The 17,497-nt window shown below is 36.3% G+C and overlaps 1 protein-coding gene across 1 annotated transcript; it reads left to right on the forward strand.

The window, feature by feature from the left end:
• Positions 1 to 9,742: 9,742 nt before the first annotated feature.
• Positions 9,743 to 14,067, forward strand: LOC149783847 (uncharacterized). Its single transcript, XM_089932049.1, has one exon. The coding sequence runs from the start codon at positions 9,914 to 9,916 to the stop codon at positions 11,873 to 11,875; it is 1,962 nt and encodes a 653-aa protein (XP_089788175.1). The 5' UTR covers positions 9,743 to 9,913; the 3' UTR covers positions 11,876 to 14,067.
• Positions 14,068 to 17,497: the final 3,430 nt, after the last annotated feature.

Consider the following 17,497-nt stretch of genomic DNA (forward strand, 5'->3'; position numbering starts at 1 on the left):
TAGCTGACTATCATAATGACCTGAAAATAAGATGTGGCACTTCAGTAATGACATCAGATTATGATGCACATGTTTCCTTCTTTTCTAATTATAACCATTATCGTCAAAATATGAATAAAGTGTTTATGTTTTTGAATTTGCTTGATTTGTTTACTGTGTAAAAACCGGCATGGTGTTTAATGTTAAAAGTTCTACTGAGTGCGGTCACCACAATCACCAATTACCAAAGAACAAAGGAACAGGAAAACAAGAACAAAGGAACAGGAAAACAAGAACAAAGAAATAATATTAACAAGAGGAAAAGAATAGCAGTCCGCCAAGCCGTGAACAAAGGAAGTACACAGAACAAAGGAACTCTAGAACAAAGGAACGATAGGAACACACAATAAGATAGTACTATAGTAATATAATTTAAGCCTGCGGGCATTTTGCATTATCTGTGCTGTTTTGAAGTATTTAAACTCATTACTGTTAATACTACCTTTATATATTTATATTTTCTCTTAATTAACAATAACAGTCTGATTCTATTGGCGCTATTATCCTAAAACAAGTCCACCTTTTCTCATCTGCAATAAGCGAAAATAAACTATTTAATTAAGAGTTAAGATCTAATTAAATAAACCAATTTCAATCAATACCTACAGCATATTACTGATAGCTCTAAATTGCTAAAATATTAATAAGCAATCCAACTTACATAGGAAATTAAATAAGACAAAACCATAAAACCAAAATTTACAATTAAAACCCTCAATTGAAATCAATCTATACACAAAGTTAGCTGAACCTAAAATTATAACTATCCAAAACCTAAGGAATTTACAAAATAAAGGTCTCAACTTAATAGTAACAAATCATTATTCCCACTTAGTCAAACAACTAGACAATATGACTCAAAACAAGTATACAGCAAAACGTCGCTCAGAGCCAGAAATAAACAAATATAGGCAACTTAACAATATCAGACAAATGTCACTCACCAACCAAACAGAAAACAATTCCCCAATACAAAAAGGACAACTAGACACTAGCTTAAGCCCTTCAATAAAACAAATCCAACAAAAACATCTAACATTCACTACCAGCTCCCCACACAATCCGTTAATCGCAGCAATAAACGACATGACCCGACCTCACCTATAGAATGCATGTGCCCTGAATATGAGGAATTATATGACACCCACACTATATCTGGAACACATAATCGCAAACACCCCCGAATTGGACCAACACTTAGAAGTCAAAATGACACTACCAGGATACAAACTACTCGAAATTCCCCATTCCAAACCACCAATTGGCATCCTGACAAGCAAAGAACCAAAAACCACTATTACCCCACCCGAACTACAGCTAAACCAACCTAATGTAAACAACCCAGCAACCAGTCTAAACGTAACAGCTCCAACTACAACTATGCAGCAAACTTTTACCCACCCACCCTCAGCACAGGAAAATCCAGCAATAATGGAAAACAGGATGCCTCAAATAATAAACAAACAAAATAAAAGAGAAAAAAATCCACAACAGCCAAACCTCAGGTCCCTTCGGGATCAATCAAGATAATAAAACTAACAGCCAACCACCTAAAAATAAACACCCTAAACCCAACTACCCCTCTATTATAGACAGCACCAGGGAACAAGTAACCTATTAGGTAAAGGAAAGCTTCCTATGGACACAAAACCCACCACCACCACTCCAACCCAAAATGGGAAACAGGATACAAGTACTAACAAACCCTCTCCCCCAGGCAACAACCAGGAAGTAAAACCAAGATTTCATTCACTGGAACATTCGTTATATATAAGTAGTAGCGACAAGCAACTGCTGCACCTAAGCAACGAAAGCATTATCGACGCCCTTTCCCGAGCACACCGTGGGTAATTTAGGTTAATAAGACCAACCAGTTACTACCTAATTGTTCACTTCAACACGCTCAACCAAGTGGAAAAATTCCTGCAACTGGAAAACCTATGCCACATTAGAGTTAAAATCGAAAGGCACCACAACATAAAATATAAACCTACTGAACCTGACAGCAAAAACCCCTCTTAATCCAAAACGGACAGCAAAACTACCAAATCACCCCTAAATACGAACTTAAAGCAGTACTAACACTCAAAGGATACAATAAGGATCTAAACGACCAAACACTGCTTAAAAGCACAACGAAAATGGTACAAAAATAGAAAAAGCATACCGACTTAAAAAGTATAAAGGACTACCCACCACAAAAGCATTTATATTATCAAAAGAACCCCTTACAACCTTGATAAAATTAGGTCCCTCCGGAGTCAGACACAGACTGGAACCTTTTGTCAACAAACCCCGATTCTGACCAACTGTCAACATTGGGGACACTACGCCAATAAATGTTGATACAAATATAGATGCAGGCACTGCGGGGGCCAACATAGAGAGGCATGTAAAAGGAGAATTATCAAATGTCCCCACTGCAGCGAACCACACCACCCCAGAGCATGAATGCCTCTATGCTATCAAAAAGAAAATCAAATACTTAAGCTCATGAATGTTAAACGTTTCACATATCAGGCAGCAAAAAAACCCAATTGATAACAGCAACACAACTTTCCATCAAACTGGAACATATGAAGTCACCTAACCTCTCAACTCCAACCACAAAAAAATCCACCTGCACAAAAAAACTAATCAGCCACAAACTGCACCAAAATCTCAAACCAAATCAGCAGGAATGCAATCAGGAAAAAATCAAAGCCATAACAATACAAAAACCCAGTCATGCACACCCCAACCAAGGTTATCAAAACATTATCGCATGGCAGATGGGGATTGAACTGTTCAGAGAGATAATTAAATCTAACAGCACCAGACCCCCCACTTTAGAAAACATAATATAACACCTAAACTCACGTGTTACCAAACATTATCATGCTAAGCTCACAATTGTTGCTCCTCAGTCTACCATCATAACCACAACCACCACCAATCTCAATGGATAACACAACTAAAAACAACCTTGCTATCTGGCAATGGAATTGCAGGGGGCCCATCCAAAAACCTATCTGAATTAATATACAAAATCCATAACGCAATCAATAAACCTGACATAATCTGCCTCCAAGAAACACACTTACCAGAGAATCCGAAACATATAGCTCCGGTGGCCTGGTGGTTAGAGCGTCCACCTCAGATGCGGGAGGTCGTGGGTTCGATCCCCGGCCGAGTCATACCAAAGACTTACAAAAATGGTACTAACAGCTGCCTCGCTTGGCGCTCAGCATTAAGAGGTTAGTGTTAGGACTGGTCGGCTTGGTGTCAGGATAATGTGACTGGGTGGGACATCATGCTACATGTCTGCGACATGATGCCCCAGTGCTAGGCATCACTATAAACTGCCACACTGCAGACATCGTAGCGAAATGACTGCAAAATTGTTAAAGCTACGTTAAAAATCCAAATCACACACACACACACACACACCGAAACATATAGCCGAAATCTCCGAATACTCACAATGGGAAAAAGGGAGGAGGACATGCGACATTTCTAATTGACTTCCTGCCCTACTCTGAAACATTAACGATCCCAATGCCAATAGACATCAATAACAAAATTGAAATTCAAACTGTATTAGTCAGCATTGGTTCGAATAATATAATAACAACCAATATATATATATATATATATAACCCAGGGGGCAATGACAACCCAATCAACTTAGAATCTTATCGACAAATCTCCAGTCTGGAAACCTAATGATCTGTGGCGACTTCAATGCTCACAATGAACTATGAAGAGAAAGTAGAAAGGATAAAAGAGGCAAATTAACTGAAGAATGGATTGCGGAGTCCAACCGAACCATATTCAATGATGGGTCTATAACTCGACTTAATCCTGGGGATGGCTCCCTATCAACAATCTATCTTTCTATATGCGAACCCAAACTAGCCCAACTTATATACTGGTGGGTAGAACAAGATAACACATTAGGTAGCGACCATTTCCCCATCATAATCTCCCTCCAAATATCAGCTCAGCACAACACCCTAGCCGCTATTAATACCAAAGAGCTCGAAGACCCAGATATAACAATATTCCATGACAAAGTAATACTATACTTAATGCAGCTACCCTAAATATTCCCCAAAAACAAACACTCAGACTAAACAATCAGTACCATGGTGGGATGATCATTGTCAAAACGCACTTAGAGATAAAAAAAAGCACTTAACAAATATAAGCGAACAAGAGACTCAATAGATTTTATCCAATATAAAGACAAAAAAATTAAAGGGATAATAAAACAAGCAAAATGAAAACATATGGCAACACATCTGTTCCAAATTGAACCTCAAATCCTACGCTATCCAACATCATGTTTAACGACCTTGACCTCAGCCTAGCGACAAAACGGGTTAACATATCCCAATTCGCTGATGACAACGGCATCTGGAGGCCAGGAAACCCCACTAGCAATCAAGTAGTCAAAGAAATCCAGAAAAGCCTATATAGCATAAGGAGATGGGCAGATAAATGGGGTTTTAAGATCTCACATGAAAAAACCGTAGCAATAATCTTCTCCCCTAAACGCAATAACCAGATAATTTACCCCAACTTCTATATTCAAAACCAGTTAATCAAATATGCTAAGGTAGTAAAATTCTTAGGTATGTTCATCGATAATCATCTAACTTGGAAACACCAGATTGAACAACTAATTCAAAACTGCAATAAAGATATTATATCTTAAGAAATATTAAAGGGATCACCTGGGGATCCAATCAAGATACCTTATTAACCATCTATAGATCCCTTATAAGGTTGAAGCTAGATTATGGATGCCAAGTGTACAACTCAGCGACACAAACATTACTGAACAAACTGGATACAGTCCAAAGGAAAGCATTATCTGTTTGCACTGGCACTCTACCATCGACATCACTGGAAGAACTTCAAGTCCTCACCGGCGAACTCCCATTAAAAATAAGAAGGCAGGAAATGCTCCTCCGATACTCCAATCGATTAACAAGTCACCCCGACTCGCATCCTACAAACGTAACCATTAGCAATCAATCTACCACTTCTAAATTTCAAACCTTTTATGACCTAACAGTGACCAAACTTTTTATATGTCGCTCAGACATATTAGTTATTAAAAATTTGTAGGGCATCTACAACGTACACTATGTACTAGAATTTGTCCGATTGTTAGGACGTAGCAAAATTTTACAACTTGTTCTGATTTGATCCAATTGCACAGGTGGCTAACACGTTATTGGCAAAAAATGTATTGTCCATTGGTACAACTAGACTAAATTTGACTAAGTACGGGCTGCCGTTCTTGGGAGTGAGCAATATCCATGGCTAGCTTGCCGGGTTCCTTGCCCTCTTGCCTCTCTTGGACATCGTATAACGTCGAAGATGTGGAACAATTTCCACCCGCCTAAAGCTAGGTGTCCCGATGTGACGTCATCGTTGCGGCCAATTGCAACGGGCCTTACATACTGCTTAGTGTCAACACCAGATATAGTCAATAACGGACTGAAATCAACTCTTTGTTAACATGAGTGTGTGTTGGGATTCCCACTCATGAAAGCCCTTCATTCAGGCCGTTAGGGACATATAGTCCTACGACCTGACGGCTAAATTAGCAGTGCTCCTCAAGCACATAAACGCCTGGGGGATGTGACACTATTACTGGGGAAAGGTAGCTTCTTCACAGAAAGGGAAATAACACACGTGATGCTAACATATTTATTGTCAGGCAATACCTTCTGTCTGCGTCTGGTTTGTGGTGTCAGACGGAACCTCCAACAACAGTTGAGGTAGAGAATCCAAACCATTGGGATTGCAATAGTCGGCAGATATGTAAACTGTTTTAAGACTTTGATTTGAAGACCCTTTGTGTAGATTTACAGACCCTATTGCCCTCACAGAAAGTATGACTCTTGCATGTCCATCACACTCATGTTATTTTTGTATTCATTTAAGAACATACAAGATCCTTGATTGATCCCATTTTTTTTAAAATTTCTCAATCAATATATTGATGTACATGTCTAGGCAAGGCATACTTCTATTTCTGTATGTATCCATGGTAACAGTACTTCATTTAACTGTCTGCACCTTTGTGCCTCTTGTGTTTAATGATCAAACTAATTCCCTCTGTGCATTGTATTAGTTACCTCTGTTATGTATATGTTATTTAATTAATATTTGATTTAATTTATTTGTTTGTAAGTTTTTAAATCTTTTCAATTTTAATTTCATTACATGTCAGAGTAATGTGATAAAGTGATCAAATCAGTATAAGGCATCACACACACCTGACTCGCTGAATCATATGATCAAATGCGATAAAGTGATCAAATCAGTATAAGGCATCACACACTTGACTCTTTGGATCATATGATCAAATGTGATAAAGTGATCAAGTCAGTATAAGGCATCACACACTCGTCTCTTTGGATCATATGATCAAATGTGATAAAGTGATCAAATCAGTATAAGGCATCACACACTTCACTCTCTGAATCATATGATCAAATGTGATAAAGTGATCAAATCAGTATAAGGCATCACACACTTGACTCTTTGGATCATATGATCAAATGTGATAAAGTGATCAAGTCAGTATAAGGCATCACACACTTGACTCTTTGGATCATATGATCAAATGTGATAAAGTGATCAAATCAGTATAAGGCATCACACACTTCACTCTCTGAATCATATGATCAAATGTGATAAAGTGATCAAATCAGTATAAGGCATCACACACCGGATTCTTTGGGTCAAGTGCATAGATGGTGGTCGTGATAATAACATCTTTGTGTTTTTTCAAATGGATATTGACTGAATTGAATACACAATCTGATATTGACTGAATACATAATTTGAATATTGATTCCATTTTAGCACACAGACTTACTGGCTAATGAAACTACAAAAATTACGAAAATCAATGATGAATATTGCAATGTCGATAATCAATTTCACACTTTTTAAAGGGATACAACTCAGTTTTGGGGATAGAACATGGACATTACTTAATTGTTTCCCCTAATCAAATGTTCCCTGGTATGTTCAAATTGAAATCATCTATTCCTTAAAGCCTTGTGCATATTTTATCGACGCAGTAGATCAATTGTCTGTTTGTATTAGCATTTATTGTCTAAAGACACATCATCTTGTAAGAATTAGAAAGATTGGTCACTTGGTCAAATGAGCTTCTTCTTTAAATAAAGTCGGTAGTAGAAGTATTAGTCGTAGTATCACATTGTATTATTATTATTATTATATTATTATTATTCAACTGGTCAGGTATTATTAGGCCCCAGGGAGACAAATCTTGCATTATGAGAACAATAAACCAATGAAGTGATTTCCCAAAAATATCTACACAGGTTAGACCCTTGACTGAATAGAAATGGACTCTTCCACACACACAGATACGCACACACACACACAAACACATACATACATATATATATATATATATATATATATATATATATATATATATATATATATATATATATATATATATATATATATATATATATAAGCGCAGATTATATCATTGTTATAGTAGTCATAGGCTATGGAATAAATTTAGAGAATTCATTAAAATAAAATGTATCGGCTGCAAAAGATAATTTTATTTGTGCATGGTTGTCTTTTTCTAGTCTTCTTCGTTTAAACCGCTTGGTTTCAATGTTCTAAGACGGCGTATCCAGTAAGATTCCTTTTCTTTCCTGGTTTGGGGACTTTCAGCTGGGGTTGTGAGCAATTACAATAAGTGTTATATCACTGAAAGTGTGGCATGGGGAGGAGAAGCGTTCTGCGACCGGGCTTCTGTACAGCTTCTTTGTCATCCAATCAGATCTATGAAGGTTGACCCTTTTGTCTAGCTTTTCAGTTTCTCCGACATACTGAAGGCTACAGATCTTACATATGATGAGATAAATGACATTCTCTGTTTTGCACGTTTTGTTTGGACAATGTATGTTTAATTTTTCTCTAGTCACTGTCTTTTGTGTTTGCCTTTGAAAAAGACTCATTAAAGAGTACGAATATCAAAATTCTTCTGGACGGGACTTTTACGTAACGTTGAAGAGGAACAAACCGCCGACACATCGCAATCAGGGGCTGAAACAGTCAAATATGACTTGAACTGGATCTTTTTAACGTAGCTTTAACGATTATTTTAGTCATATCGCTCCGATGTCTGCAGTGTGACAGTTTATAGTGATGTCTAGCACTGGAGCGTCATGCCACCCATTCACATTATCCTGACACCAGGCCGACCAGTCCTAACACTAACCTCTTAATGCTGAGCGCCAAGCGAGGCAGCTGTTAGTACCATTTTTGTAAGTCTTTGGTATGACTCGGCGGGGACCAAACCCACGACATCCCGCATCCGAGGCGGACGCCCTAACCACTATGCCACCTGAGCCGTGTGTCAAGTATGTTAGTCAGAAACTCCAAGTGTCTGAGTTTCAGTTATAAAAACGTCATGGTGATAATGAAGATTATCCTGTGATTATTACGCACAAGTACCAAGAAAGAGGCTAGAACACTTGTATCAAAGATGAGTCCAGGAATTGTATCAAGGCGACAACTCTCTGACACATCCGGTGTGAACGCAGATATTGTTCTTGGTGCATATTTGCCAATGCCACTTAATCGTAAGTCATCAAACATGGATGGTTTAAAAATCGCAACCGTAGCAGATTACTAAGAGGTGGGGGAACGGAACGGTTTCCCCGGCCGTCAGAGATATTTGGTCGCCCAAACCACGGGCGCATGAGGTCTGGGGGCGGCAAAATTCCCTTTGGGCCTTCATCGTCGCCCCGGGTGCCATTTTACCCTTAGTACACCATTGAGCGGTATCTGTGTGATCTTCAATCATAAAGACGCCGAGGCCATAAATGTCGAATTGTACAACAAAAATAACCTTTCACGTTGGAAAAATGCACTAACACAGGATCAGACTGTACTCTGTTGTCTGGGAAACATCTGTAACACGTTCTTGATTTATTTCATAAGAATGGCTCTGCTGTTTGTCAATATCATATAATGTATTCATTTAGGCAGAAATGCCTATTTAGATATAGTTAATACACGATATCGTTACAGAGATCCGAGGTGTCAAAGAACGCTTATGGACTGATATGTGGTCTATCAAACGATATTGCCAGTAGTTTCTCGTGGGTCGGTGGTTCTTTCCTTGGTTTTCCCAGGTTCTTCTTCCACCATTAATACTAGCCGCCATGTATAGCCTATCGTGTGCTGAAAAATGGCGTTAAACCCCACAACAACAACAACGATATTTTTGTAATAGAGCCTTAACGCATACCTGGTGTGTTGCACGTGGACCAAGTGACATTTCTAATTATAGCTCATTATTGTAGCACAACATATGACAAATGCGACTTCAGGAGCACGTGCTTTATTACGTCTTATCTAAATATAAAAAAAATTAAGATCAGTTGCAATATTAAATTTTTGAAATGTAACTCAGTATTTCAAAATGGTATTTTGTCATCAATTACATTCTTGAAAAGGTTTTATTTTTATGGTTAAATATAAACCTTATACTATCTACATTTTTGAAACAGGGCGATCCCCGCGAAGGTTCTAGATTATTTCAAATAAACAAAATGTTCAGCACTTTCTGATTGGCTACGATTACTGTTCTGAATAAATGCAGTATGTACATGTACTTGCATCAGGCCGTGAATTGCCCAGCTCAGTACTGTCGCGGGAACTTAGTGATCAAGATAGTCTACAGTATGTACCGACGGTTAAGTAACATTAACAAGGTTGAAAATGTATTTATAAATTTTGCATACAAAACGTCTTTTTAGGAGAACATTTACATCTTTTCGTAGAAGAAGGATTTAATAGTTTTGTGCTTAAGATGGCGGAAGCTAAAATAAGAACTGTAGATGGTCCTTGTTGTCCGATTTGTTTCAAGCATTTTAACAGACCCAGACAGCTGCCATGCGCCCACTCCTTTTGCGAAAGGTGTTTGCAATCCCATATAACAATTGAGGCTACAAAGGATATGAACCTGAGCTATGTTAAATGTCCGGTATGTGGAAATTCCACAAGCTACACCATAAAGGATAGACCGACAAGTGAATGGGCATCAACGTTTCCAGTCAACACAGTCTTACCATCGGTCAAAGATCGTTTGTGTGAAGCTTGTACAAGTCAGAGTACATCTGACCCAGCTGAGGGGTACTGTTTGGAACGCCAAGAAGAAATGTGTCAAGACTGCTTGAGAGTGCAAAAGAAGCTGAGAACTTCAACGAATCGTACCATTCTTAGTATGGACGAACTTTTCTGTAACCCAGAAAATGTGATGAAATTTGCGGAAGGCTTTACATGTACAGAACACGAAGGCAGAGATATCAAATACTACTGCAAGGACCACAGGGTTCTCTGTTGTTGTACTTGCTTCACCCAAACCCATAAAATTTGCTCCATTATGATGATCTTGGGAGAAGAGTTTGCAAGTATGCTGCAGGAAAGTAAGCCATATGAAATAATTTCATGTATGGAGTTAATTGAGAATGATCTAAAGAATTGTATGGAGATGAATATATCCAGTGTTCGCAATCTTGAAGTCCAAAAGAAACAAATGAATATTGATATCAGAGAAGCAAGAAAGAAAATCAATGCAGTTCTAGACAAGTTAGAGGAACAACTGATGACTGAGAAAAACAGAATTTACAAAGAAGAAATTGAAAAGAAACTAGATGATAGTCGTATGTGTTCATCACACATTCAAGCTGTGAGAAATTCCCGGTACTTACTTAAAGCTGTCGATAAACATGGAAGTAGTTTGCACAAATTTCTGACAGTGGAAAAGATGAGACCACATTTGAGTTTCTATCGCAATCTGATGAGAGAAAAGTACAAAAAAGCTGACACAATAGCAATGGAAGTGAAATTATCGCCTCCAATACAATCCATTTTGTCAGAATCTTTGTCTGAAATGGGGAAAATAGTGACTAAGGATAGATCCAACACTCATACTCCAACATGTTTAACTAGCCCAAAGACATCCTGCCTGTTAGAGAAAGTTTTTTCAATTGAACCAAAAGGACCTCGACAGAATTATAAACCAAATTATACTGGTGCCACGTTTATACATGGAGAAAGAATGATGCTTGCCGATTATAATAACAAAAAATGCATCCTACTAAACTCTTCCTACAAGTTCATCACAAGTCATACTCTAAGTAGTAATCCATGGAATGTCTGTGCACTGGATGACCTGGAGGTGGCAGTGTCATTTGGTAATAAGAATGAAATCCAGATTCTGTCAGTTCTTTGTGACGTCATCAGGCCCGTCAGAACGATAACAACCTTGTTTCACTGTAATGGAATGGCAGCTTCTGGGAAGGGGGAGATGGTCGTGAACAGTTACTGTAGTGACCACGCAAGTTGCTGGAGTCTGTACAGTGGAGGAAATGAAAAGATTTCTTGTCGTTATGATGCATCAAATTACAATTACATTGCTCTCAACAACACAATTACACATGTGTATATTGCTGTAGACGAGAAGAATTTACTTCTCTGTTTCGATATGTATGGCAGGAAGCAGTTTGATTATAGTTCTGACCATCTTGATGGCCCCAGAGGAGTAGCTGTGGACAGATATGACAATGTTTATGTTGTTGGATGCAATTCTTGCAACATTCATCAGCTTTCCCCATTAGGGTCTCTCCTACATATCATAACTGAAGGAATACCACTAAATCCATGTGCAATTTGCATTGATAAAAGTAGAGATATGCTAGTCATCACAAGCAATTTAGATAGAAGAGTATTACACATTTATCAACTGAAACAATATGTAACAGGTCTTTAGAGTATTGCATTCCTGTCATGTTAAATAATCCATATGAAAACATGAATTTGGACCTTTGTTTGCAAGATGTAAAACAATCCATTTTAATTGCAAATGAACTCTGAACATTCTTCGTTTAAAAGGTATAGTTACACTTGCTTATATACAACAAATATTTAAGTGTGTACTATTATTTTGTGTACACAGCTTGTTGTTCATTATTATTTTTATTGGTTCAATATTCACAAGTCTTTTCTAAAAATGGTCATATCACAGGAGTTGGCAAACAATTTCTATTTGATTCCACTTTTCAATGCTAAAGTTTTAAAATTCTTCTCAAGTGCTACTATTTGCCTTAAAGTCCTTCTCAAGTATCACTGTCAATTTATTTTCTTCACACTAGGTTGCCACGTAAAATAAATTGACATAGGGTGGCATGCATGCCATGGATTGCCAACCTGTTGTGTCATATTGCTCCATTAGACAAACTGAGATGTAGCTAATTAAATATTGTATATAATGGCAGTTTGATTAACATTATAACAATACATGGTTTCCTAATTTAAAAGGCAAGTTTTATTTTGTAACCAATCAAATTTGTATGTTCACTGTTGTGGCTTTATAGAGCTCCAAAATCACTGATGGTAATTAATATTTGGATAGGGAAATTTATTTAAATATATACATCATATCTAGCAATGGACATACTGAAGGTTTATTTATGTCTGTTTTCAATGCAAAGGTCAAGGTCAGCTGATAATGTGATCTATTTTCAAGGTTGAGAACATCACAAAGAATATTAAATGGCTGCACTTTGTCTTTGAGAAGATGGTTATACAAGGTGGTGTTTTCTTAATTTAAACCAATTTTCATGTTTATATTGTGCCAATTATTATATACATATATATGTCAAACCTGTTAAAAGCAGACACCCATGGGAAAATGCAAAACTGGCCCGTATTCACAGGTGAATTCAATGCAGGTTCACGTTTGAACGTGTTTTTAAATATCATGCACTGAATTATGATTATTTTTTATTATGTCAAGATTGTTTTATGAGCACTATTTAGAAAAATTGTAAAACATGTATATATTCACTATGAAATTTATTTTTCACCCAAGATTAGTGTATTCTATTTACTTTAATCCATTCTATGACTAGGTATCTCAAGCTTCATACGATCATGAACCCTTGTTCTGTGCACCGTGACAAGAAACAAATTTCACGACTGATCTAAATATGACTAAAACAGAACTCCCCTCTTTCATTGGTCAACTTATTTCATTCAGAAACAGTGTCACGCTGTTAAAATTCTGGTCACAGAGACCAAAAGAGTCAGCTTATGCAAAAAGCTTGTGATGGATTGAAGCTCGAAAAAATCATGTCTGGCTATTCATTGTGACTTATGAACTTAAACTTTGCCTCACTGTAATAATAAATTTTAAATAATGAATGACCTTGACCCTGATGAAAAGGGATGTAATTCATCCCTTCTCAAAAACAAACTTTCTCTTTAGAGATGGCTGTAAATGACATGTTAATAGATGAAACTATATGTATCATGCTGACATGTAATATGTATCATTCTGATGTAATATGTATCATATTGACATACTATATATGTATCATGCTGACAAGTATATGTCATGCCGATGTGATATGTATCATGCTGACAAGTATACATGTCATGCTGATGTAATATATATCATGCTGACACATACTTTATATGTATCATGTTTATGTAATATGTATCATATTGATATAATAATATATATGTATCATGCTGACATGTAATATGTATCATTCTGATCTCATCTGTATCATATTGACATACTATATATGTATCATGCTGATGTAATATATATCATGCTGACACATACTATTTATGTATCATGCTGATGTAATATACATCTTGCTGACACATACTATTTATGTATCATGCTGATGTAATATATATCATGCTGACACATACTATATGTATCATTCTGATGTAATATGTATCATATTGAAATTACATATGTATTATTCTGACATGAAATATGTATCATTCTGATGTCATCTGTATCATATTGACAATTACATATGTATCATTCTGATGTAATATGTATCATATTGAAATTACATATGTAGCATGCTGACATGTAATATGTATCATGCTGACACATACTATATGTCTCATTCTGATGTAATATATATCATATTGACAATTACGTAATATGTATCATTCTGACATGTAATATGTATCATGCTGACACATACTATATATGTCTCATTCTGATGTAATATATATCATATTGACAATTACGTAATATGTATCATTCTGACATGTAATATGTATCATATTGACAATTACGTAATATGTATCATTCTGACATGTAATATGTATCATATTGACAATTACGTAATATGTATCATTCTGACATGTAATATGTATCATGCTGACACATACTATATATGTCTCATTCTGATGTAATATGTATCATATTGATAATTACGTAATATGTATCATTCTGACATGTAAGATGTATCATGCTGACACATACTATATATGTATCATGCTGACATGTACTATATCATGCTTACACATTTCTGCTGGGGCAGCACTACTTTTCCCCACCCTCCAACAAACACATTGCTTTAACCCTCCACCATAATCATAAAAACTGCTTTGCTTTCCAGTTTGACATAACACCTACGAGTTGCATGGTCACAATAGGAGTACAATGAAGATGAGAAATGTTTGCATGTCAATTTGTGTGATATTCTTTGATCTAAACAATTCTTTCTTTGGGAGACAAATTCAGCTTGCACAGACTTTAGTCGCTGTAGATACACTCCTACATCTGCTTAAGGCAGGGTGAAACTTTTTTTCTAAACTGGGCATGTAACTGTTACATGCAGGACATTTGGATAGGACATTTGCCTGGAGGAAGCTAAAATGGCTATGTGAACTGATTCCGAGTAAAGGTTAGGTCATGTGTGTGTGTAAATTTTCTTTATAGACATACAAACAATATTTTCATTTGCTTAATTTTCTATTCACCTCCACCTTTGTTTAGCTCTTTTTCTGTCATCTTACCATGACAGAATTATTGGCCTCAACTGCCAACATTTTGTAAAATTATGAATGTTACCGTCAAGTAGCCAACATACTGTCAAAGAGTTACTGTATATCATGTTTTTGTCATCTCTGTTTACTTAAATAAAACCATTTTTAAAATGTTGATGACTCGAATGGCATTCATTGTGGTGAGGGTTTAATAAATCAGCACAATACAGGCTACATTGTTACTTACAGTCAAGTCCTAAAACTGTGGTCTTTTTAAGACAAGAAACTCACATTAGAAGATAGGTTTTAAAGATAAACATAGATATGAATAAATAAAAGAATTTAAAGGTAAAGATGTTAGAATTCTTTTAAAAAAAGAGCACAAGATAAAAGACGTACGTAAACATGATTTTTATGACATTATGTAACAGTCCACATCGTAAGCACCTGTGTGACATGGTCTACAATGAAGATTATGGACCAATGGGTCTTGATGTCCTAGACCTTTAAGGAAGACATAATTTTTAAGATGGTTTAAAAGCAAATTTTTGCCATATTGAATGGTGTAATTACCTGAATGGACACTTCCCTCTGTAATGTAAATGCAATGTTGATCAAGGGAAATAACTCTTACCAAAGTGCCTATTATCCCAACACATCTATCCCTTGTAAACTTCACAGCAAATTTTGAAAAATAGGGCATAAAATGTAACAATTTTAGGTTTATTTTAGACATTTGTCCTCATACTGTATGGCTTAGTGACAATGTTTATTTTAGTCATTTGTACTCATACTGTATGGCTGAAGTGACAATGTTTATTTTAGTCATTTGTACTCGTACTGTATGGCTTAAGGGACAATGTTCATTTTAGACATTTGTCCTCATACTGTATGGCTTAAGGGATAATGTTTCAACATTGTTTATATTGTTACATCAAGATAATGCCATTTTAACCAAAAAAAATCAGAGATCACAATTTTATCCCTCAACTCAGTACTTGAACAAATTTAAAGATTGAATATGCTAATATTGATGTAAAAATATCCTGAAACATAACCGTGACTCAGATGCTACACAATGGATGGTAGCGTACATAATGAAACAGGTCTGCAGTGCAGTCATCCTTCATCCCAACATGGAACCAGGGTTCTCAGTGGCCTTCAAAATGCAAGAGTCATTTGACTCTTGAAACAAAATTCTCAAGCCTGAAACCTCATGTCATTTGCGTTTTAGTCATTGGCTTGTAGTTCGGACTGTTCTTTATGGAGCAAATTGAATCTTAAGATTTATCTTACAACTTTAGATTTATTCTCCTTTTCCTCAAAATTGTTATGATCTTGATTCTTTTTGGAATGCGATGGTTGGAATGTTCATCACTGGTAGGTCATTCCCGAGACAGAAAAGAATGTATACTTCTTTACGCCACTGTGATTAATTAATATAAGTCAGTATATGACAAGTCAATGAAGGTCTATATCTCAGTTAACTGCAATGATTTTGTTTTTCACTGGGTAAAATCGTACCGCTTTTGTGGCCTAAAAAAGATGTTAGTGTCGGTTTCAAATGCGGGAGGTTGCAGGTTCATACAAGTCCAAGTCTTACCAAAGACTTGTAAAAATGGTACTAGCAGCTGCCACACCTGGCACTCAGCGTTAAGAGGTCAGGTGTTGGCACTGATCAGCCTGGTGTCAGGATAATATCTGGGTTGAATGTCATGTTACATGTCTGCATCATGATACCCCAGTTATAGACATCACTATAAACACCACACTGCATACATCATAGTAATGTGACTGAAAAATTGTTAAAGCTATGTAAAAAATCCAAATCACACACATTTAGTAAAATCCACAAGCATTTTTAGTTTCCTTCACAAAAGATCACTTACGACAACTAATGACTCATTGTGATTAACGAGTTTCACAAACAACATTTTGTCCAGTTTTCTCCTTCAATCACTTTATTCTGTGAAGAACGGAGAATGTCTTCTGTGTCTCGTTAGAAAATGTTAGTGACAAAATTACCACTCTCAGCTTGCAAGAAAAGTTAAAGGTTTTCATGGGGCAGGATCTAAGGTTGCCGACTGCTCTCAAGCACTCATGTAAGTTTATCTAATGAAGAAAGTTTCAGAGCTGGACATGTGATGTAATCCAGAGTTTTATATATATATAAGGCAGTGGTTTCTCTGCATTTGAAGAAAGATTATTTTTCAGCATTTTGACAAGAATATAATATAAAAATACCTCAAGTGTTTCTGCACAAATCCTTGATCTTTTTTTTTTTACCACACCTGTGCCAAAGATCAGCCTATTTTTTTATATTTAAAGACATCAAATCCATTACCAATTTTGATTCTTTTATTAATTATGGCACCATCATAAAACATTACAACAACTCGTTCAATTACTCAGCTACACATCACTAAATTGATACCAAATTTCTGGTCCACAGTAGACTGGTTCCCACTTGTTTTTATATACACAAATGTAACTATTTAGTCTTGAAATAACAACAACAAAAAGAGAGTGTGATTAAAATTTTTAACATAGCTTTAAAAAAAATTCAGTTATATCACTACGATGTCTGCAGTGT

This window comes from Sinohyriopsis cumingii, chromosome 14 (assembly GCF_028554795.1).
Source record: "Sinohyriopsis cumingii isolate HCF-2022 chromosome 14, ASM2855479v2, whole genome shotgun sequence".
Taxonomy (NCBI): domain Eukaryota; kingdom Metazoa; phylum Mollusca; class Bivalvia; order Unionida; family Unionidae; genus Sinohyriopsis; species Sinohyriopsis cumingii.

Coding starts and splice junctions, on each gene's coding strand:
- LOC149783847 (XM_089932049.1), top strand. CDS start 9,914: ATGGCGGAAGCTAAAATAAGAACTGTAGATGGTCCTTGTTGTCCGATT.